The 21,196-nt window shown below is 48.3% G+C and overlaps 1 protein-coding gene across 3 annotated transcripts in view; it reads left to right on the plus strand.

The window, feature by feature from the left end:
• HS3ST1 (heparan sulfate-glucosamine 3-sulfotransferase 1) overlaps positions 1-19,828 on the plus strand; it is a 28,183-nt gene extending 8,355 nt beyond the window's left edge. The window contains exons 1-2 of one of the 3 annotated variants that reach the window (XM_053923289.2): positions 4,042-4,227; positions 18,372-19,828. In XM_053923289.2, coding sequence (XP_053779264.1) covers positions 18,480-19,406 — 927 coding nt within the window. In that variant the 5' untranslated portion in view covers positions 4,042-4,227; positions 18,372-18,479 and the 3' untranslated portion in view covers positions 19,407-19,828. Of the gene's footprint in view, positions 1-4,041; positions 4,228-18,371 lie in introns of those variants that run through there. The other 2 variants (XM_045183018.3, XM_024573817.4) reach the window with 2 other exon arrangements.
• The last annotated feature ends 1,368 nt before the right edge of the window (positions 19,829-21,196 follow it).

Here is a 21,196-nt window from a genome sequence, read left to right on the forward strand (position 1 = left end):
CTTAGCATAATGCTCAGAAAAACTTACATTCTTCTTGTGTGGAGTTGCCATATTTACCAAATAACTATACAGGACACCCAGTTAAATCTCAAGTTCAGATAAACAACATAGAATGTTTCAGTATAGATATATTCCAGACACTAAGTATTAAGAAATTACTTATTTTCTGAAATTTAAATTTAACTGGAAGCCCTGTCATTTATTAAGCATCCCTATTCATGTGGTGACAGTTGTGAGCAATTAGTGAAAGTTCTAGAACCCTAAGAAGCCAGAGAGAAGAGAGTTCAGTAACCTTGAATATGAAATGACCTAGCCAGGGTCTGGTCTGAGGAGCAAAGAAGAGTTGCTTGCTCTGGTGAGCTGAGTAACACATCAAAACAAGGCAATCTTAATTTTTGCTGAAAGCAGCAAGGAACTGTGGGCCACATCAAACTTTTCAGTGCATTAAGTGAGTGAGCCATATTTTCTCCCGCGTCATGAAGGCAGACACAGAGTACACCCAACACCTTTTGGAAAGAAGGTATTTCAGCCCAGTGAGGCCGCCAGGGCAGCGTCCAGGCGAAGAAGGCAGCCCCCCACTCAACACAAACATGGCTGTAGGGCTGGACTTGGAAAGAGGAAGCTCACACAGGGCCCCACTGAGCTGGCTGAAGGGGTACTTTGTGCTTTGAAAACTCACACCTGCAATTGCTCCCTCCTCCGATGGACCCAAAGCTAATAAAACTGTGAGAAGGCCTTTCAGACCAGCTCCTCCCGAGGACATGACCTCAGGCTGTAAATTGAGACCGAGACCTCCCCTAAGACTGCAGGCGCGTGTTGTTCTGAGGATGGCTGTGAAAATGGCCTGTTTCTACTTCAGGTAATAACCTGGTGAGGAACTAAATTAACAACGCTTTGGTTGCATGCGAGCTTTTCCAAAGAAGAGCTTTGTGGCTTCTTCAATAGGGAGATCTGCCTCATGACGAAACAACCAGTTTCTGCTGCATATAACATTACTAACTCCTCACTTCACCCTGGCTGCTCCCTGGCCGTGTGTTCAGATGAACTACAGACCAGAAAGAAGGCGAAGCCGCCTGATGGTTAGCGCACAGGCTTCACCAGCCAGGCAGATCTGCTTAGCGTCCTGCCTGCTACCTATCAGCCACGTAAGAGGAGATGAGTTACTCCTCATCTCTAAGCCTCAGGTTCCACCTCTGCAAAATGGTCACAATTGAAATTATAGCAGAAGGTCACTCAGCGCACATGAAACCAAATAAGTTATGTCAAGCATTTACACAGCGCCTGGGTCACAGTCAGCATCTTTAAAAAAGATGCTATTAATAAGGTGACAAGAGCAATGTAGGCCTCCAGCTGCAAACTCAGGGTCATGTCGCAGAGACCTGGGGCCAAATCTCATGCATTGTATTCATGGGAGGGTGTCTGAGTCCTTTGCCCTTTTTTTTCAGTCTTAATTAATATAATTCAAGCAAACCTCATGATTTCATTTTCTGGGCCAACAGATTAGCAGCAGCAATGTAGAAAAGGTCGGGAAGAGCTGTGCAGGGAAGACACAAGGTACAGAGAGAGAGAAGGAGGGAGGGAGAGAGCCCGGGAAGAGGGCGGGAAGAGGAGAACACAGAGGGGAAGACAGGACAGGAAAACTATTGCAAGCAGACCAAAGAATTTGAAGAACATGGAAATCCAGCAACATTCTGTAGCAGGGCGGTTCTCCGGAGTCCCTGATTAAATCCCCAGATACAGAGATACAGTCATTCAAGTAAGTCCACACCCTCTTGTTCTCCCAAGGCTTCTCCGGACTCCAACTTAATGCTAGTAACCTTGAGGGGAGGTCACAAAGACCGTAATGGTCTGCAAAGAGTATGGCATGCGATGTAAAAGTGTTCTCTGATGGCATAAAATCACGGATAAAAACTGAAGACGAGGGAACTGAGTGCCATCTTGTGGAGGGATTGGCCACGGTGCCCCTAGTTGTCCTCCTCGGACTTCCAGAGGCTTGCTCCTTTTGGTTTGGTTTTAAATTCCTGTTTATCAGTTCTTACTAAAGAGAGTTTCAGGGCCCCTGTCTCCTTTCCCGACTCCGCCCTGTGAAATGCTGCCCTCCCTCCTGACCATCCTCACTCACGTCACAGGACAAGGCCGCTTCTGGGGGGCTGGAGCCTCCTTGGGGCGGGGCAGTGAGGAGCTCCTGGTGACTCAGCACTGGAGAATGCCTTCTGCGCCCAAAGGGTGTGCACCATTTGAGGCATTTGACCTTGACGCAAGGATTTTGTTTTCCTGACGCATGGTTGCCTGGCTTGCCGAATGAAATTACACCTGCTCACGGACTTTAGCTGGGAGAATAACAGTTTATAATGTACATCGAACACCATTCGAGAGCCTGGTACCAAGTGTCTGCAACGCAGCACTTAGTAGGCATCATTAGCGTTTCGCTCTGATAAGCCCGAATTTGTTTGAACAGAAGATCAAGAATGTCATTTAGTATCTAGCTGTGGAGTATCGTCCAGTCCTGCCCGTCCACCTGGTGGACCCTGTCCAACTGGAGAGAGGACCATAGTGTCCCTGGGCCGCCCTTTTCATCTCTGCTCTAACGTGGGACCAGAGCGAGGGTGGGGGACTCTGCAGAAGATTTCCCAGTAGGTCCCATTACCCAAAAACTTGGTCACGTGCACACAGGCCAAAGTGACAGGAGAGGAAACCGAGGCACACAGACATTTTGAAACAGTGGAAGAGGATGGTTAGGGGACACGACAACCCTAATTGATCCCTCTTGCCTCTGAGCAACTATTTACAGTCGTGCTTATGTATTGCAATTGGCGATTGATCCCGCTCAGCTTCATAAGCTCTGTTTTATCGCTGTCCTCAGCTGAAATACGAACCTTGTTTTCTTCTGGTTTTGCATTTTTTTTCCTCCCCAGCATCATAACTTTTACAATCATTTTCAATCTGCAATACAGGTGTGGGCAAGAAATAGGCTTACAGTTGTTCATTTGGAAAATAATACAATTATTAATAAATAATAATAAAGGAATAAATTATGTTTTGTGTACTCACAACTGTTGACCTACTTATGCCCACACCTGTATTCATGTTAATCTCTCCCCCTGACCTGAGCAAACTTTGCAAAATGAATCAGGTCCCTTCCCTGTCCCCTGCTGCAGAATGTCCAGTGCACGCCCATTATTTTCCGAATCAGCACTCTTCCCTGCAAGAAGAGAGCTGAGCCCTGACACGCCACTTCCTCATCATAGCCCCGTGGGAAAGGTTATAATTCCTCGAAACCTCGCATTTTCTTCATGGTTTTTAGTGATGTACGTTTATACACTTATCGATGTAATGTTTAGTCTGTTTTAGTGGGTTAAATTGTAGGAGGATGGGGACATTCGAGAGCAACCAAACCGGATCGAACCTGAATGAGTACCCAGCACCCTCGAAATAACTGTTGAATGAAAAGAAAAAACCGAGGACCCCAGCACCCTCTTTTCCCTGGAGCTGTCAGGATTAAACACAGTGATTCACGCAGAGTGCTGAACGCGCCTGGGGGTGTTCACAGCAGGCTCTTCTTTGCCTCTTCCGTTTTTCGCGGAACAGTGGAAGTCATGATGAAGTTCAAGTCCGCAGCCTGGCAGCCACATTCTCGTCTTTCAGGCGGCCTCTCTCCCCATTTTGTTCTCCACACACACCTCATAGTCTGACCTCAGGACTGCACCTGTTATTCCCCAGATAAGTCAGGAATATGGGCATTTCCACCGTTGCCACCTGCGGTTCCCTCCGCCTCGAATCCCTGCACCTGTCCCCTTTGTCCTCAGGTTCAGACTGAAGCGTTCTTTGAGGTCTGTCTCATCTCCTCTCCTGACGCGCCTCCTCCCCACCCGGTAATAAGTAACTCTGTGTATGGCACTTGGGAGAGGACCTCTCGTCTGGGCATGTGATAGGCTTGTACCTCCCCTTCTATTCGGAGGTCAGCGCAGTCCTGACTTGCTGTGGGCTGTGCCAGTTCAAGTGTTTCCCATCTAGCCTGAAACTTTAAGAGGCACTCCTGCTTTGCTCGTGTTCTATTCCTCTGTGGCGTGGTGACCTGCTTGCTTCAAGTCGGCAGGTGCTCTGTCTCTCTGGGTTTCTGAGAGACTTGAGTGGGTTGAGTCCCGCCACCAGCCCTTGGAAGACAGGCAGGCAAAGGGCGGAGGCGCTGGGACGTGTCGATCTCAGCGAAGCCGAGCACAGCCACCGGTAAGGCACAGTTTTCAGTTGTCCTGGGTCACGCCTTACTACACAGGACCTCAGGAAATAGCTCGCCGTCCTCCACCCCACTCCCAGAGCAGGACAAACCAGGGGTCCTGGTTTCGCCCCCCTCAGGTCTGGTCCAGCACGTTCTGCAGGATTGCTACATGAAATGCAGATTTATGTGGTGTGAGGGTGCAGGGCCTCAGGTCCTGGGAGCTGGGAGTGAGAATGCCGGTGTTGTAGATAGAAGCACCGGTCTTGGAGGACAGGAGGATGGCTCAGTTCAGGTTCCTTGAGCTCAGATGGGCAGCCATCCTTTGTTGCCCCACAGTGGGGTCAGAGGCACCCGAGAAAATGTTCCCTGGGCAAAGTCAACGTCAGCCGGTGTTGTGTCCTCTCCGAACTCACTCGTGGTGGCTCTGTGTGCATTTTCCACAGCCTCGCAGGCCCCTGTTCCAGGGACATGTCTGCAGTTGTGTCCTGAAGGAGGAGCAGGCTTTTGCCTGTTCCTGATCCCCAGCCACCATCCCTTCATGGCACAGAGCAGCAGACGGTCTCTGGCTGGCATGGAGCCATTTGTTGGGACTCTGGTGCCACAGGCCACCAGGCCCTGCTGAGTTCAATAGTCCTTTGTGTTCAGAATTGCCCTCACCTGCTGCCTCTTCTTACTTGAACGGTTCTTTATGGGCCTTTGCTAAAGAGGGTACAAAGGCTAATGATCTCATAGTCATCGTCCTTTGAAAACATTGGATTCAGAGCCACTGTACGCTTCATCCTGCTCTTTTTTGTTTTTGTCATCTAGCTCTCTCTGCTTTGCTCTCGATACTCATAATTTTCTGCTTTTCTTGAAGAATGCTTTTTTCTTGCTCGTCAATTTTTGCAATGTAGCAGTTCCTTTCTTATCATTATTTAAGCAGACTAGTTGTTGTAAAATCTAAATTATTGCTATTATGGCCCTTTTATTTTTCTCTTCAAGCTAATGTCATCAGGCTTCGGTGATTGAGCTAGTATCACTGGCTCCTGTGTCCTGAGGTTCTCCCGGTGCCGTGTTAAGTGGGCTAGCTTTTTTTCTCTCTAATGTTTCATTAGCTCTTGTAGCCACCCAGCATGATAGGAAACACCCCCTTTCTTCAGATGGGGAAACTGAGGCTCAGAGAGGAAAGAAGCTTTTCCATGGGCAAACAACTAAGCCGGGATTTCAACCCCAGGAGATGTGCACTCGCTTGCTTGACTTTCCCACAACATTTCATTTGTTTCTCGATTTTCCCATTTATGTATTTCGGCCTGGACTTCAGTTAAAAGCATTGAGCTTGATTTTTGTTACTGAGAAGCTTTGTATATAATGCTATTTTTCTTCATCTTTTGTTCTGGTGCTGTCTCGGCATCCTTTAGGGACTGGCCCCTTATCTGGCCAATCCACCCCTTAGTCATGGCCGAGGTTCAGTTAATATTTACTCAGTGAACACGAGATACGCTCTGACAGCAGGAGGCCACGGCAGTTTGGGAGACTAGACACAAGGGAACTGTCTTTCCTCCTAGAGGCTGCATCATTTCCCCTCATCGCAAAAGCCCCAGCCACGTGCAGAAACACAATGTATGTTGCAAACTTCAGCCCACGGAGTGGTCCTCTGACACCAGCACAAGCGAACAGGGTGGAATTTGGAATAAGAGTGACCTGCCATGACACACAAGCATTCTTCTTAATTCTCTAAAGCCTTCACATTTCAGATAGATATGAGAGGGCAGATGATCTTAGAATTTACAACACAATCGTTTCCCTTTGTGAAGGAGGCTTAGAGCATGTCTGGGTCTTGGCCGAGGCCCCACAGAGGTCAGGCCAGGACTCAGACGAGATCCCAGCTCCTGACTCCCAGCTCAGCAGCCTGCTCACTCGTGTGCATTGGCCCCTTGCAGCAGAGAAGACTGTCGAGATGCATTTTGTGTGCCTGACATGATCTGTGTTAGCGGTACTCGTCATCTGAATACAACCTCCATCGGCCACAGCGATGGATGGTGGAGATCTGCCATTGACAATGGTGATGTTTAGCGGCAGTTTTCTGTGTGCCAGGCTTTCTTCTTAGCACTTCAGGTAGTGATATCTCCTTTAATCCTCACCGCAATTCTAGGAAGCTGATAGAGTTACCAACCCTTGTTTCAGGTGAAAAAATGAGGCAGGAAGAGGTCACGTGACTTGCTCTAGGCCAACCAGAGGGAGTAAGGGATGGAGTCGGACCATCCCTTCAAACCAGCAGCCTCTCACCTCTGAGATGTTACAATTCATCCTGATGATTCCTGAATGTGTCCCCCTTGTGCCAGCTCATTTCAAATAGTTTGTTATAGTAAATACGTAATATTGTAAAAGTATAAAATATAAATCCTTTGGCATCAACATTCTGAAAAAATAAATGATTGATCTGGAGATGATTTAACTTAACCTACAGTACTGTATTGAATCTAAAGACGCTGAAATTACAGGAAAAGTTAACAGGAGACCACGGCGACGGTTGTGTGAAGTGCGATGCCCAGGTGGTGTTCTCCTGCACAGGTTAAATGGCACTGAGACATTTCAAGATGAGTGAGGTAATCAGGCAGGCATTCCCTGTTTAAGGCAAATTCATCTAGATAAGTTAAAGCTCAAACCAGAGGGAAATGAAATAGTAATTCATTTTGCAGAAGCTGGAGTTTAAGAATTTGGGAATATGCAACTTGAATACTGTTTTTAAAATGTTTCAAGCCAGAGACAAGAGAAGTCTCAGCCATGCCTGAGTGTGTGGTGGGAGGAAGGGCCGCGTGCTGTTGCATTATCCGGGGCTATCCCATGAACTGCTACAGTTTGATTTGGAAAAGGAGGCGACTCGGGCACTGCAAAAGCAAACCCAGCCCAGGCACTGGGTTTCCACTGTCTCCACACCTGCCTCTCGTCAGCTCCATGCCGGCAGGGATGGGTCAGTCGCTGTTCCACCCCTCGAGCCTTTCACCGTGCATACTAAGGGCTCGCTGAAATGTCTGTGTTCAAGTGACCAGGTCAAACCAAGGACATGCATGTCCGACAGGAATGGCAGAAACAGTCCTTTGGGCCAAACCTCAGCTGTGGCTTCCAGGATTTTCCATTAACTTGCCCCAGCTGGCAGCCTGGCTGTGGCCTTGCTGGGATTCAAGTTCAGGACGTTGTGCTTTATCCCATCACCACAGTGCCTTTTCCCTTCCCCCGTTTTTCCTCTTGTTCTTTTCTTCGCACATACTCTATAACCCCCTCCCCCCTTTGGCAACCTTCAGCTTGCTCTCTTTATCTGTGGGTCTGTTTCTGTTTTGTTTACTGTTTTCATTTATTTTGTTTCCTTAAATTCCACATATAAGTGAAATCAGATGGTATTTGTTTTTCTTCATCTGACTTACTTCACTCCGCACAATACCTTCTAGGTCCATCCATGTTGTCACAAATGGCAAGATTTCATCCTTTTTATGGCCAAGTAATATTCCATTGTGTGAGCCATTGCATCTTTATCCATGCATCTGTCAGAGAACACCTAAGTTGCTTTTGTGTCTGAGCTATTGTAAATATAGCTGCAGTGAACATTGGGGCACATGTATCTTTTAAATTAGTGTTTCTGGGTGGTTGTTTTGCTAAATAAATACCCCGAAGTGCAATTGCTGGTTTGTGCGGGGGCTCAGTGTTTTTCATAGTGGCTGCACCAGTTTACAATCCCACCAACACTGAACAAGGGTGCCTTTGTCTCATGCTCGCTGATACTCTTGTTTGTTGATTTTTTTATGACAGCCACTCTGACAGTCACTTGTGTATCTGTCTCGGGTTATCCCAGTCGCCTGCTGGCTGGTGCGGCCTCGTGTCCCCACTGCCCCCCATAGACTGCGTGCAGCGCCAGCCGAAGCACCTGCCCAGCCCTGCCCTGCTGCACACTCTACCGCGTGCATGTCCCTGCGGGACTTCCTGCCCAGCAGACCCCACATCTCCTCCCAGATTCTGCCTGCAGAACATCGATGGCCTTTCCCAGGGAACCCTGCCAGGCAGGCCCTCTCTGCTCCTGCACGGCTCTGCCTCTCTCCGCTGGGCTCTCATGCAGCTGGGGCTGGATCTGGGCTCACACAGAAGCTGGTGGTTGCTTTCCCTGTGGTTTTCTTGCATGCGTGGCTTCTCCTTTTCAGGGTGCTCCCGCAGACAGCGGCTGCATGACGTCTGCATCCCCAGCAATTCTGTCCAGTCTTAGAAACCTGAGGTGCCTTGTCAAATCATGTGCAGGCAAAGTGTAGACCTCAGGCATCTGTCTCTGAGACTTACCCTTTAGTCTTTTATTTTTTTCTCAAGTTCACATTACGTGGCAACTAAAACTCCTGTATTACATTCATAAAAATCAGCAGTTTCCACATCAATATCCATGGTTGAATCTTGTAAAAGCAAAGGATCAGACCACACTGGTCCCTCACCTCTAACAGCATCCACAGAGCTGTCAGCAGCTGGGTTTTCAGGCAAACCCCATAAAGGGCCTCTGGCTGTAGCCGCTACCAGTGAACCACCTGCCTGAATCCAGAAGACAGGTGAGCACCACCCCTGGAAGGACTTACACAGCAGAGACCTTACTACTGTATTTCTTCAGAGGGCTTGTATATTAGCCTGCTCAGACAGCTGTAACAAAATACCATGGACTGGGCAGCTTAAACAACAACAAGTATTTATTTCTCACAGTTCTGGAGTCTGGAGAGTCTAAGATAAAGATGCCAACAGACTCAGCTGCTGCTGGGAGCTCTCTCCTGGCCTGCGTATGGTTGCCGTCTGCTCGGGTGCTCCTGTGGCAGAGATCTCTGCTCTCTCTTCCTCTCCCATCGCGGGTCTCGCCCTCATGACTTCATCTAACCCCTATTCCCTCCCAAAGCCCCGCCTCCAAACACCATGTCACTGGGCACAAGGGCTTCAACACATGCATTTGGGGGCCACACTCAGGCCATGTTGGCTCAAGAAATGAAGCCAATCCTCCCCACCTTTGCCAGTCCAGGGGAAGAGTTCACTTTGGTTTGTAAATATTTCCCCTCAGGTGCAAACTACTTAATGTTTTCTACCCCAACACAAAAGAAGCACAGATTCCCATGCCTTGGGATCCAGTGGGACGGGCATCAGGAGCCCTTGGTTTCTGATTCAGCTCAGCCCCTGCATGCTTGAACTTGGCGTTGCTGGTCGTGGCCTACCTCCGTTCTCCCTTCTGCAGGGATGAGGACAGGACTAGATGGTGGCTCGTGGCCCATGATGCCCCGTGTGTCTTTCCTGGTTATTTCTGGGGAGATGGGTGGGACTCATGGGTGCTCACCATCCATGGAGTGATTCCATTCACTGCCCATCCAGCCAGGAGGCTCCCACAGCCAGAGGGCACCTGTGTGGCCGTTGGCTCTCACCTGGAGCAGGCACTGAAACCATGCACAATGGCACACACTGTGGGGGCGGCTCCTGCTCCCTGTCTGCAGGCACAGCCCCCTTTCTTCCCGGCCTCACCCAGTGATGAGAGAGGCCCGGCCGCCCTCCTATCACGGAGCTCCGCGTGCGCTGCCTGTGCTGGTGAATCTCTGCCTCTCCTGGAGGATGTACTTAGGTCGCCGCCTGCTGTGCACAGCAGCGCAGATTCAACGCCTGTGGAGAGGTATCTCCTCCTCCTGTTCCCTCATAGGCTACACGCACCGGGCTGCCCGTGACTCGTGCGAGGTGCTTGCGAAGGTCCCACGCACTGCCTGCGCCTTCGAAACAGAGAGCCTGGCCCCCATGGGGTATCACTGTCTTTTCCTCCATGAGCCTCTGTGCGGTCGAGTCACTGCAGTGCTCGGGATTTGCACAAACGCGTTTGACTGACTATCACCCCGGATCAGTGTACAACAACCGCAGAGCCGCCTTCTTTCAGGGACAAAATAGCTCCCATGATTTGAGGGCTCGCCACGGGCCAGGCAGTATGTTAATATCCTCGGCATCCATGTAGACTATTCCATTTTTCCTCGCAGCCGGAATATACGGCCAGCACAGTCCATCTAAGGCTCCGCGGTTCGATGCTGCCTGCAGGATTTTCAGCCACGGAGCTGAGATTTGAGCAGCTCTAGGGCTCTAAATCTTTTATGAAACCCACCGTCTCCCCTTCCTCCCCCACTCCCAGGATAATACCACCCCTGTGGCCAGACCAATCCTTCTCTAGATTGTCTACCACTGCTGTTTTCGTCCTGGAATTAAAAACAAACTGCCCAACGACAGTAAGAAACAAAACCAACAGAAAATGGGCCACACTGGCTCAAGGCCAAGGCAATCGGAATCGAATTCCAAATGAGCACAGACGTTCCAAGCTCACAGGGCCCTCGCCTTCCAAGGGCTGAGGGTGGGCAGCCAGTTTCCCTGGGAGCTCGTTAGGAACACAAACACTCAGGCCTCTCCCAGACCTCTTGGATCAGAATCTGCCTTTTGAAGTAGATTCCAGGGATTGGTGGGTTGGGGCACACATCTGAGTTTAGAAAGGACTGTGCTGGACGATCGTAATGGGGCAGCCAGAGTTCCTGGGAGGGAAGCTTCAGTCACCTCACCCCTGCAGTTCCCAGTGCAGATATTGGGCCCTAATCTCCCGTCTAATTTGGAAAGAAGGCTGCGTGGGCTGACGTCAGCCCATGTGGGACAGGCTGCTTTGTTCATCCTCATTGTACCATGGAGTTCTTAAAGGCTCAGAAACAGCACTGCAATTTATTTCTTCTGGCCCCAACTCCCTGCTCCTGTCTGCACACCACGCTTCCCTCCCTGGCTTGCCGAGGTACTGCTTTCCTTCCATCCTGGGGAGATATGTTCATTATCCAGTTACCCTATTGTAAATATGGAACCTGTCAGCCTTGTGTGGATGCATTCGAAGAGTCTACCCCTTTTCCAGGGGGAAAATGGGGCTATCACACTTCCTTGTCCCAGACGCTAAATGTGGCCCAGGGACGCTGATGAACATCGTGTGTATGACCTTGGGTCCCTTCTACTCTGAACCCTTTCCACCCATCCTACCTCACAGCAATTGCCATAAGTAAATCCAAATAACAGCACATATCAACCTTGGCTGAAGAGTGTCGTGTGTGGGCAGATTCTAGAAAATAACTGTTTCCAGGAGGCTTGAGCTATCCACTGTCCTTTCCGAGACTGACAGGCACGAGCTGGATCTGTCTCCTCTGTCTTGGTTTCCAAGAGGACCCTCCAGGAGGGAAAGCTGACCCCACTGCCAAGTGTTCATAAGTAGTTGTGCATGATGAAAGTGAAGGCCTGCCTGACTCGCAAAGGGGAACAAATGATCTTACCCTGTTGATGGCTCTGAAAATCAGCTGGATAGGGACATGACAATTCTGTTGTCCAAACTGCCTTTAATCAGGTTGCAGTACATTCCAGAAAATTAAATCACTCAGTGCCCTGGGAAGCTTGGAGAGAGGCAGTCCCACGTCACAGTAGCATCGCTCTGGTCCTCTCTGCTAGCTTTTCACGCTCTTGCTGCACTCCCCCTGCCTGGAGCTCTCCCACCACCCTGGGGGGCATAGCAGTCCCAGGAGAAGAAGGGCAGTGGGCTTTAAAGGTGGCCTGTGGAATTTTAGTTTTCACACTTCCTGGGTCTGTGACCTTGAGAAGGTCATTCCACCTGAAGAGCATGTTTTCCTGTTTGTCATAGGAAGAAAGGCACTGTGTTGACTGTTTGGCCTGGGGAATCTTATTTAATCACGAAGGCATCCATAGGAAGTACATTTAGCCCATTCTGCAGAAATGCACATTGGACTCAGGCAGTGAAGCAGCTTATCGGAGCTCCGTTCACTCTAAGGATTCTAGCCTGGATCTGTCAAGCTGCAAAATCTCCTTTGTTTTTCCGTGACTGCATACTATCTTTTCATCGCTTAAAAAGTGAAAAATAAATGAGAAGAGCCACCTCCTGGTATTGCTGCAAGTATTACATGTATAAAATACACATGTAATTTGCACATGAGGGCGTACCGCCTGGCACACGGTGGGCACTCAGTAAGTAATCTCTTCCTTTTCGATCCTTTTATTGAATCCCTTAAAGGAAGTGTGGTGGAGAGTTTTGACTGTCCCTGTTCTGGGAGAGACTCTTGCCTGTGACAGCTGTGTCTCTCTCTCTCGTGTTGAGGGGCTGGGAATGTGTCCACAGATGGATCACAGGCACCACTGTCCCCGATGTACTCCATGTCCCTCCTGTGAAATTCTCTTGGTATTTCATTTTATCCATGAATCTTCCAGGGGTGGGACTCGGAGAATATATTGTAGTTAATTACATTTGAAATCTAGGTCACGATGTGAATCATGGAATAAGAAGACTGAAGGACAAAATTAAAATGTGTTCAAAGGGTTATTTCACTGTTTCCCCTCCTTTTTTAATTAAAATATTTTCTAGACTCAGGTGACTTTGCCCAACTACCACTGGAAATGTTGCCTCCCCACCTTTCAACATCTGGTTTCTGCTTCACTCTCCAGGGAAGGAAAACTAGCTTTTTTTTTTTTTTTTTTGATGTAGTCTTTTTCATTGACAAACTATCGAGTTTCCCTTTTTATTGAATTAAGTCTTTCTCACTGTCTGCGGACATTTGCCTTACTTGCCACTACATCTGGCACAGCCGTTCACTAGGTAGGCTCTCCAGGACCCACCATGTCCCGGCAGTCATGCCTGTGGATGCAGCCGGGGGCCTGAATCCTGACAAGGAGCCAGCACTGAATTGATGTCGTCCACTGAAGAGACAGACAGTAAACAAGTAGATACGATTTGGGAGAATATGTGAGGGATATAAAATGGATGATGTAAAGAACGTAATTAAGAGAGAGCAGGTGGGCCCCTATGTCAGGGACTGCCAGTATTTGAAATGAAATACACATGCCAAGAAAGAGCCAGCCCCAGAAACTTGGAAAGAGGGAGGGAGAGCGAACGCCAAGGCCCAGACCTGGCCTGAGCCCCTTGTGTACAAAGGAACAGAAAGGTCAGCGAGGCTGCAGCTGGGTTTGAAAGAGCAGGTTGAGGCTGGAAGGGCAGGCAAGTCCCATCCTAAGGGTCTCCAGGGCCTGGAAAGGAGTTTATATTTAATTCCAAGCACAATGGAACCTCCACCTAGAAAATTCCATGCCCTCTTTGGGTCCCCCACATCTGGCACTTGGTCAGCATCTTCACAGTGGGGCCCAAGGAAGCCAAGTGTTGCTGATGGGAAAGACTCTCTTCTTTGGAGTCCTTGAAACTTAGGATGAAGAAAACTTAGCCTCCCCGTCTAGGGCAGGAAACAGAGAGGGGACTACATCACATTTTGGGGCCTTTTCACCCACCCACGCAGAGAAGGAGGGGTTCAGATTGTTCATCCCAGTCAGTCTGGGGCCCTTCTAAGAAATCCTGGTCATCAAAGAACCGATGCCAGGCATGAAGGTTCAATAGGACCAGGAGCTCACAGTGAGGAGCCTAGTACCAACTGCCGCTCTCATCGGGCATTGCCAAGGACTGAAGGGGAAGCGAGGCTCTGCCTGCCCAGGCTGAGCTTCTCACTTAATTTGTCTTAAACCCCACTCCCTTGTGATGCTGTCAGTTTTCCTGGGGACTTGCACTGAGCCTTGCAGGGGCCCCACGTGCAAAGTCACCAGACTGGAGTCTGCTCAGTAGCAAGTGCCACAGACGGCAGCTGCTACCACCGCTTTTGGTGAGGGGCATGGCCTGGGCTCCAGGTGCTGCCGAGCACCCTGTGCATGTCCTTGCCAACCCAGGGCTCAGACGTTCAGAAGGTTCCATTTGTTCGGTATTACCTGGTTCAGTTCTGGTGGGAGAATAATGAATTTGTCTTTGTGCTGCCTGCAAACTCAAACTTGCCTCCCTCGTCCTTTTCCTGGTTAGGAAGCCCCTAATTTGTGAGTGGGGTGGGGGATCTTGCCTGTAGGAGAGCACTTTGCACACTGCAAGGGCTTCCAGGTTAAGGATCCCCACTGTGCTCTGTGCCCTGTGTCTCTGTGGTGTCCAGCCCGGTTGCCACTGACCATACGTGGCCTTGACATGTGCTGGAAGAATAAATGTGTACCTGCCGGATTGTGAAGACTTAACACACAAAACAATGCAAAAATACCTTCTTAAATTTATACGGCAATAAAATACTGGCTATGTTGGTTTACATTAAATATTTCTTTTTTAGATTGTATTAAATTATTGGGAAAAACAGGGTCAACTAGACTAGCATAAGCAATAAAATACAGTAAAAATTATTAAGGTCACGTTGTTTAATAAACTTATGTAGGTTTCAAGTGTACAATTCTATAATCCATAAGTTGCATTGTTTTTCGTGTGTCTTCTGGAAAATTTTTAAGTGCATGAGTGGATCATTTTAACATTCAGGATAAAGGTGATAACCATGCATGATTTGTCGCAGGGCAAGATTTGACTAAGTAGCAGAGACATGTAAATAGTGATTACTGCCATCTTTGGGAAGGGTTGCTGTTACCCTTATGAGATCTCCTCATTGCACGAGAAGATTGCAGTTTTTCTGAGAAAGTACGAAAACTGTGCTATACTTCTGTCTATCCAATTCCTCCACTGTGTGACTGCTGTGGGGGATGCTGTGGGTGGCAGTACAGAGGACAGAAGTCATTGGTAAAATGGGAGTTCATCTCAATGCTGGACTGAAATGTTAGCTTTGTACCACAAATTCAAGAAATTATTTGTTTGGTAAGTGAAAGTGTGCATGTGGCTCACACTGTTTCTGTTGGACGGAGCTTGTTGGTACACAGTCGCTCACTGCCACCCAGTCTCCAGGTAACCATTGAGGGGTGGAATTATTACCATGTTACAGAAGAGCAGATGGAGACTAGGAGAGGTTAAGTCAAACCTAGAAAGGATTCCTCACTCTGTAGCCTGTGCAATTTCTTTCAACTTTTCTACTGAATAGAACAAATGAATGAGTTCGACCCTATGTTGTATGTACCCTGTGTATCAGCTGATTCTGGAGTTGGTGGCCAGGGGTTGTCACTGCTGGTAGGTTTGAGGGTGGTTTTCTTGTTTAGGACCCCCAAAACATTGCCATTAGCAGGGATGCAGCATTAATAGCAGACAGAGCAGAGAAGGAGAATTCAGGAGCCACGAGTTCTAGGCCTGAATTGTCTATGTGGCCTCGGACAAGTCATCTCGGGGCCTGCTCACCTATGCGATGAAAGGCAGGGACTCAGTGACCCTCTTTTGTTCTGATGTTTGTAATCCCATTGTCAAGATCCGTGTGGCTCAGATGTCCTGGCTTACAGGCTCACCTGAGCCTGGAGAGCTTTGATTTTCTGAGAGTGTTTCTAAAAGGCCCAGAAATTCTGACTATGCCCCTGAGAAACTCAGATTAGCAGATGACCACAGGAAAGAGTTGGCTTGTGATGGCCAGTGTGGGTGTGGGTGCGTGATCTATTTTATACACACATTTAGATATGCATGTGTGTGCGTGAATGCATATACACATAATGCATATGTGCACATATAACATAGCTAGCTCCATACATGCACATGCTGTACGTATGGCTCTCTCTAACTTATACATATATGTCTCTCTCTCTTCCCCTCTGTTTCTCTGTGTGCATGAGACTTTAGCTAAGCTTTTATTTTCCATATAGCTCAAATATTAAATATTTTGGCATGTAGAAGGCTGACAATAAGCAAATACATTTTTAGAACTTTTAAAGTAGAAATGAGGAGCTTTTACACTACTAACTGCCCAGCTTATTTTTTTATTTCTATTTTTACAAGGACACACTCTATTTAGTTTCTTCTTTCTGTGACTGCTGGCAATTCCACTTTAGGAAAAAGATCTCAGACCGGCACCAGGCTAAGCAGGATGCCTCGTAATAGAGTGGGAAGAACATTCAGACACTAGGACTTCAGATCCTGGCCTCTGACTCTGCCACTCCGGTGCCGCAGGGCTGGGACGGGCAGTGGTTTCTGGAGTCAGAATAGAGAGCAATAAGATGGAGACAGCCCTGCCCGCCGCTTCACCCCCCCCCCAGCACAGGTGCACATGCACCCACACTCATGCATGCACAAACCCATACAGGCACACACGTGCACTGTGCATACACACAAATGGAAAAGGCAAGCGCAGCTGGTCCATCCCATAGACCCACATGAGCAGTTGAGAAGGAAATGGAATTTGCCTGAAACATACTAAAATGTTCAACTGACTAAAGCAAATGGCCCATTAAATTGAGCTTATCCAATCAGTAGAACCAACCTTGAACCACATCTTGTTTGGCCAGCCATCCTTAAATATTTCCCTTTTTTTCCCCAAAACAGTTATGCCGCTCTATCTTGCCAGTCTCTTCACCAGCATTCAGTGATTCTCTGAAGGTTTCCAGCTATTTAATTGCTTATTCTTTAATACACATTTTTCCCAAACAGTTAATTCAGTTGACATCTGAGGGAAATAGATCAGTTGGCCCTGGATGTGGTTCTTTGTTTATACATTCTGGACAACTTTCAAACTAATGAAGTGAATTTTAAACCTGGTCTAAAGCAGATGATGGGCCCCCTTGATGGGAACATTTTCACTGGTCCTGGAAATCCCCAAGTCCCCAAGCCTGGCCTGTCTCTGAGCCATCCCTATTCAGTTAGGCAGGGATCACTTAAAAGACAGCTTCCACTCTCCTCTCTCTGGGAGAGGGTCAAACATGGACTGTTTATCAGCACCCGGAAAACACGAACCATAACTCGCCCACCTTTGGGAACTGGATGCCCTCTGCCCCGCACTGCCAGTGTGCTTGAGGGACTCGAATGCCTAACCGTGACAAATCCCAGATGGGTAAAGAGGAGAAGGTATAAAGGAGGCCGTTTGTGGAAAGACATCCCTGAGTTTAGAGTTTTGAATTTGGGCTCTGAATTTGGAAATGAACATTTTGGTGACCTTGAGCAAGACTCTCATCTATAACTATCCTGCCATCCTACCTTACAGTGTAGGGTTGTGGTGACAACTCAACTGAGCAGACTGTAAGGCCACTTGATAAATAGTAAGATTTTGCACGCATGAAAGCTTCTCGATCTTTCTAGTAACCTCACCTGTTTATCCCTCTGGCCCCACTTCAAACATTTCCTCTGCTGTGAAGCCCTCACGGTGTCCTGCCTAAGTTGTGATCATAACATATACATCGTGTCAGTGCCGGGAGTCAGGTTGCCTCAGTTAGCCTTTCCCGAAGTCTGGCTGCTATACACGCCACCCCAAAATCCAGTGGCTGAAAACCACCAGGATGCACTCCCACCTACAAGCCAGGTGGCTCTGCTTCACCTGTTTCTCCTCCTCCTCCTGGGACCAGGGGATGACTAGGACACACTCTTCTTATGGCAAGAGAGCCAGTGGAGATACACGAGGCCTCTTAAGGCCTGGGCTGGGGACTGACGCATTGTCATTTCTGCCCACACGCCATTGGCCAAACACAAATCAAATTGTTGGGAAGCACATTCCCCTCACAATGAGGCCATAGCAAGAACTGCATGTAGGGCGGGCTGAAAAATTGGAACCAAACAATTTTTCATACAGGTTCACCTGCACTATTAGATCAGGAGCTCCTGATGGACAGGGGCAGGAACAATGTCTGTCCCTGTATCACCAGCTCCTGCACCTGGGGCTGGCAGGTGGTGGATATACCACTGATGTTTGTTGGGGTCCAGAAGGCTCTCCCAACTCTTTCCTTTATAACAGAGTTTAGCAAACCATGGCGGCAGGGCCAAATATCTATCTCAATCTCTCTCTCTCTCTCTCTCTCTCTCTCTCTCTCTCTCTCTGTAAACAGAGAACATATAAACTGTTGGGAAACAAAAATATATTTAATGACACATGAAATTATGTGAGGTTCAGATTTCAGTGTCCATAAATAAAGTTTTATTGGGACACAACCACACCCATTCCTTTGTGTACTGTCTAGGGCTACTTTAGAGCAAAACAGTGTACTTGGAGTTGCCATAGAGACTCTCTGTCCCTGAAGCCTAAACCTTTGCTATCTGGCCCTGCACAGAAACGTTGCCACCCTCTGCTTTATAAGATAAAAAAAAACGAGAGAACCCCGGGGAGGTGAATGCTCTGCCCAAGACTCCAGAGTCTTAGCTCCATTAAGCTTGTGGATTTGCAGTTAATATTTTCCCTTCTTTGTTTCCTAGTAATTGGCTACCTGCGATACCCATGTGTCACTGATCAGGAATATTTCCTGTGGAAGCGCTTCATGACCCTCCGACGTCCAGCCTAGTAAAGCCACTGTGGTGTCCAGCATGGCCACGCTGCTCCTGGGCGCGGTGCTGCTGGTGGCACAGCTCCAGCTAGTGCCTTCGCGCCCCGGGGCCGAGACAGGCCAGCAGGGGCTTGTACGGAAAGCGGCCACCCTCCAGGATGAGGCCCTGGATGGCATGGCCCCCAATGGCTCAGCCCAGCAACTGCCGCAGACAATCATCATCGGTGTGCGCAAGGGAGGCACCCGCGCACTGCTGGAAATGCTCAGCCTGCACCCCGACGTGGCAGCCGCTGAGAACGAGGTGCACTTCTTCGACTGGGAAGAGCACTACAGCCAAGGCCTGGGCTGGTACCTCAGCCAGATGCCCCTCTCGGCCCCGCACCAGCTCACCGTGGAAAAGACCCCCGCGTACTTCACGTCACCCAAAGTGCCTGAGCGGGTCCACAGCATGAACCCGGCCATCCGGCTGCTTCTCATCCTGCGGGACCCGTCGGAGCGCGTGCTGTCGGACTACACGCAAGTGCTGTACAACCACGTGCAGAAGCGCAAGCCCTACCCGTCCATTGAGGAGTTCCTTGTGCGAGATGGCCGGCTCAACGTGGACTACAAGGCGCTCAACCGCAGTCTCTATCACGTGCACATGCGCAACTGGCTGCACTTCTTCCCGCTGCGCCACATCCACATAGTGGACGGCGACCGACTCATCAGGGACCCTTTCCCCGAGATCCAGAAGGTCGAGAGGTTTCTGAAGCTGTCGCCACAGATCAACGCCTCGAACTTCTACTTTAACAAAACCAAGGGCTTTTACTGCCTGCGGGACAGCGGCCGGGACCGCTGCTTACACGAGTCCAAAGGCCGGGCGCACCCTCAAGTGGACCCCAGACTCCTCAATAAATTGCACGAATATTTTCACGAGCCAAATAAGAAGTTCTTTGAGCTTGTGGGCAGAACATTTGACTGGCACTGATTTGTGATGAGCTAGGCTCAGAGCCTTTCCTACTGTAAGTTTTGGGGTACATCTACCGGGGGGAAATAATTTTAAAAGGGCATTTAAGCTATAATTTATTTGTAAAATCCATAAATTACTTCTGTACAGTATTAGATTCACAATTGCCATATATACTAGTTATATTTTTCTACTTGTTAAATTGAGGGCATTTTGTATTGTTTTTCATGGTTGTTAACATTGTGTAATATGTCTCTATATGAAGGAACTAAAAGATTTCACTGCAAAAAAGAAAAGAAAAAAAAAGAAACAAATTCTGGAGACGCTGTCTTTTTTTGAACATAATTAATCTGCCCCTGACTCAAATTAGCTGTCTGTGTTGAACTCATTGGAGAATCCATTTTCCTTTGTTACTAAAAAAAAAAAAAGAAAAAAAGATTTTCATGGTTGTTATGTTCATCTTTCCCTCCCTCTTCTCTTGTGTGTGTGGTTTTTTTTTAATTTTAATGTCTCGCTATGGTCATCGATTTATTTTTTACTTGCATTGTAAGATGTATCTTCACGGAGATGCCCTATTATTCCTGGAGGAGGCAGTTTCACCCCTTCCTGACTTCAGCACGTCCCTGAGTGTAGATTGTAACCCCACGTAAACCCAAGGTGGGCAAAGCAATGGTAAGACTGGAGAAGCAGTCAGTAACTAGTAAGAAGCTCCCTGTGATAACTAGAAGCTCCCTTCTTAGCTAGCAAGAAGCACCTTTGCCCCAGAAAGCGCGGGCATGTATTCCTGATCTCAGCACTGGGAGAAACCCACAATAAGGATGGGCAAATCCTACAATAAAGGGGTTTAAAGCATTGGCCTTCAGAATGACCTTGGGACTGTGTATACTGCCCCAGGTGGCAATGGGTCTCCACAGAGCGAGTTAGAATAGAAAGGAGGAATTACAAAATCTCCGTGTGTCCGCATCTTACAGATTCTGTGAAAAGCTGACTAAAGGGAAGCCTTTTTGCTTTGGTTTGTCTATATCTTGAGAGCTCAGGATGCATTTTTACACATAAACGCCTTACATAGGCCTATTTCAGCTTTTTTTTTAACTTTATTGTTGATACAATCACCGATATCCCATCCCCCCTTCGCCACCTCCACCCATCACCCCCTTCCCTCTGGCCATCAGCACAACGTTGTCTTGTCTTCTGCCCCCGAAACAGCTGGGTCATAGGAGGAGCCCCAGTTTTCTCATGCTGCCTTCCTTCAGTCAGCCTTTTACAGGGTTAAATCAATTGGACTTTCTTCTCATGAAAGCAAAACATACTCATTATGGTAGAACGAAAAAATACAAACAAGCAAAATAAAGCCATTTCCTGACAGAGTTTATACTTACGGCAGAGGAGTGAAATGGACATTATTGATCGTTTTCTACATACAGAAACTCATTGAAATTTTCCCCCAAGCAACCTCAGGAAGTAGGAATCATTATGGCAAGTTCAAAAAGGAGGAAACAGGCATGAAGATAAAGAACGTGCCCAGGTTCACATTGACTGTAAGTAAGCCAGGGCTTGGAGTCCACATACAGCTAAAGCACACATTTTATTTCTTTCTACACAACTCTTTCTGAACCCAAAATAAAAGGCCTAGGCTCAGAGACAGTTATTTTTCACTTCACCAGACAAATTCCTGCCCTGGTGCCAAAGGTCGTCCATCCCAAGAGGCGTGCCAGGTCAGAGGGATGGGGAGAGAAGGAGCCTGAGTTCCCAGCAGTGCTCGCGGGGAAGTGGCCCATGCCCCAGGCCCTGCCTAGAAAGCAGAGAGAAGA

This window comes from Desmodus rotundus, chromosome 4 (genome assembly GCF_022682495.2).
Source record: "Desmodus rotundus isolate HL8 chromosome 4, HLdesRot8A.1, whole genome shotgun sequence".
Classification (NCBI taxonomy): Eukaryota; Metazoa; Chordata; class Mammalia; order Chiroptera; family Phyllostomidae; genus Desmodus; species Desmodus rotundus.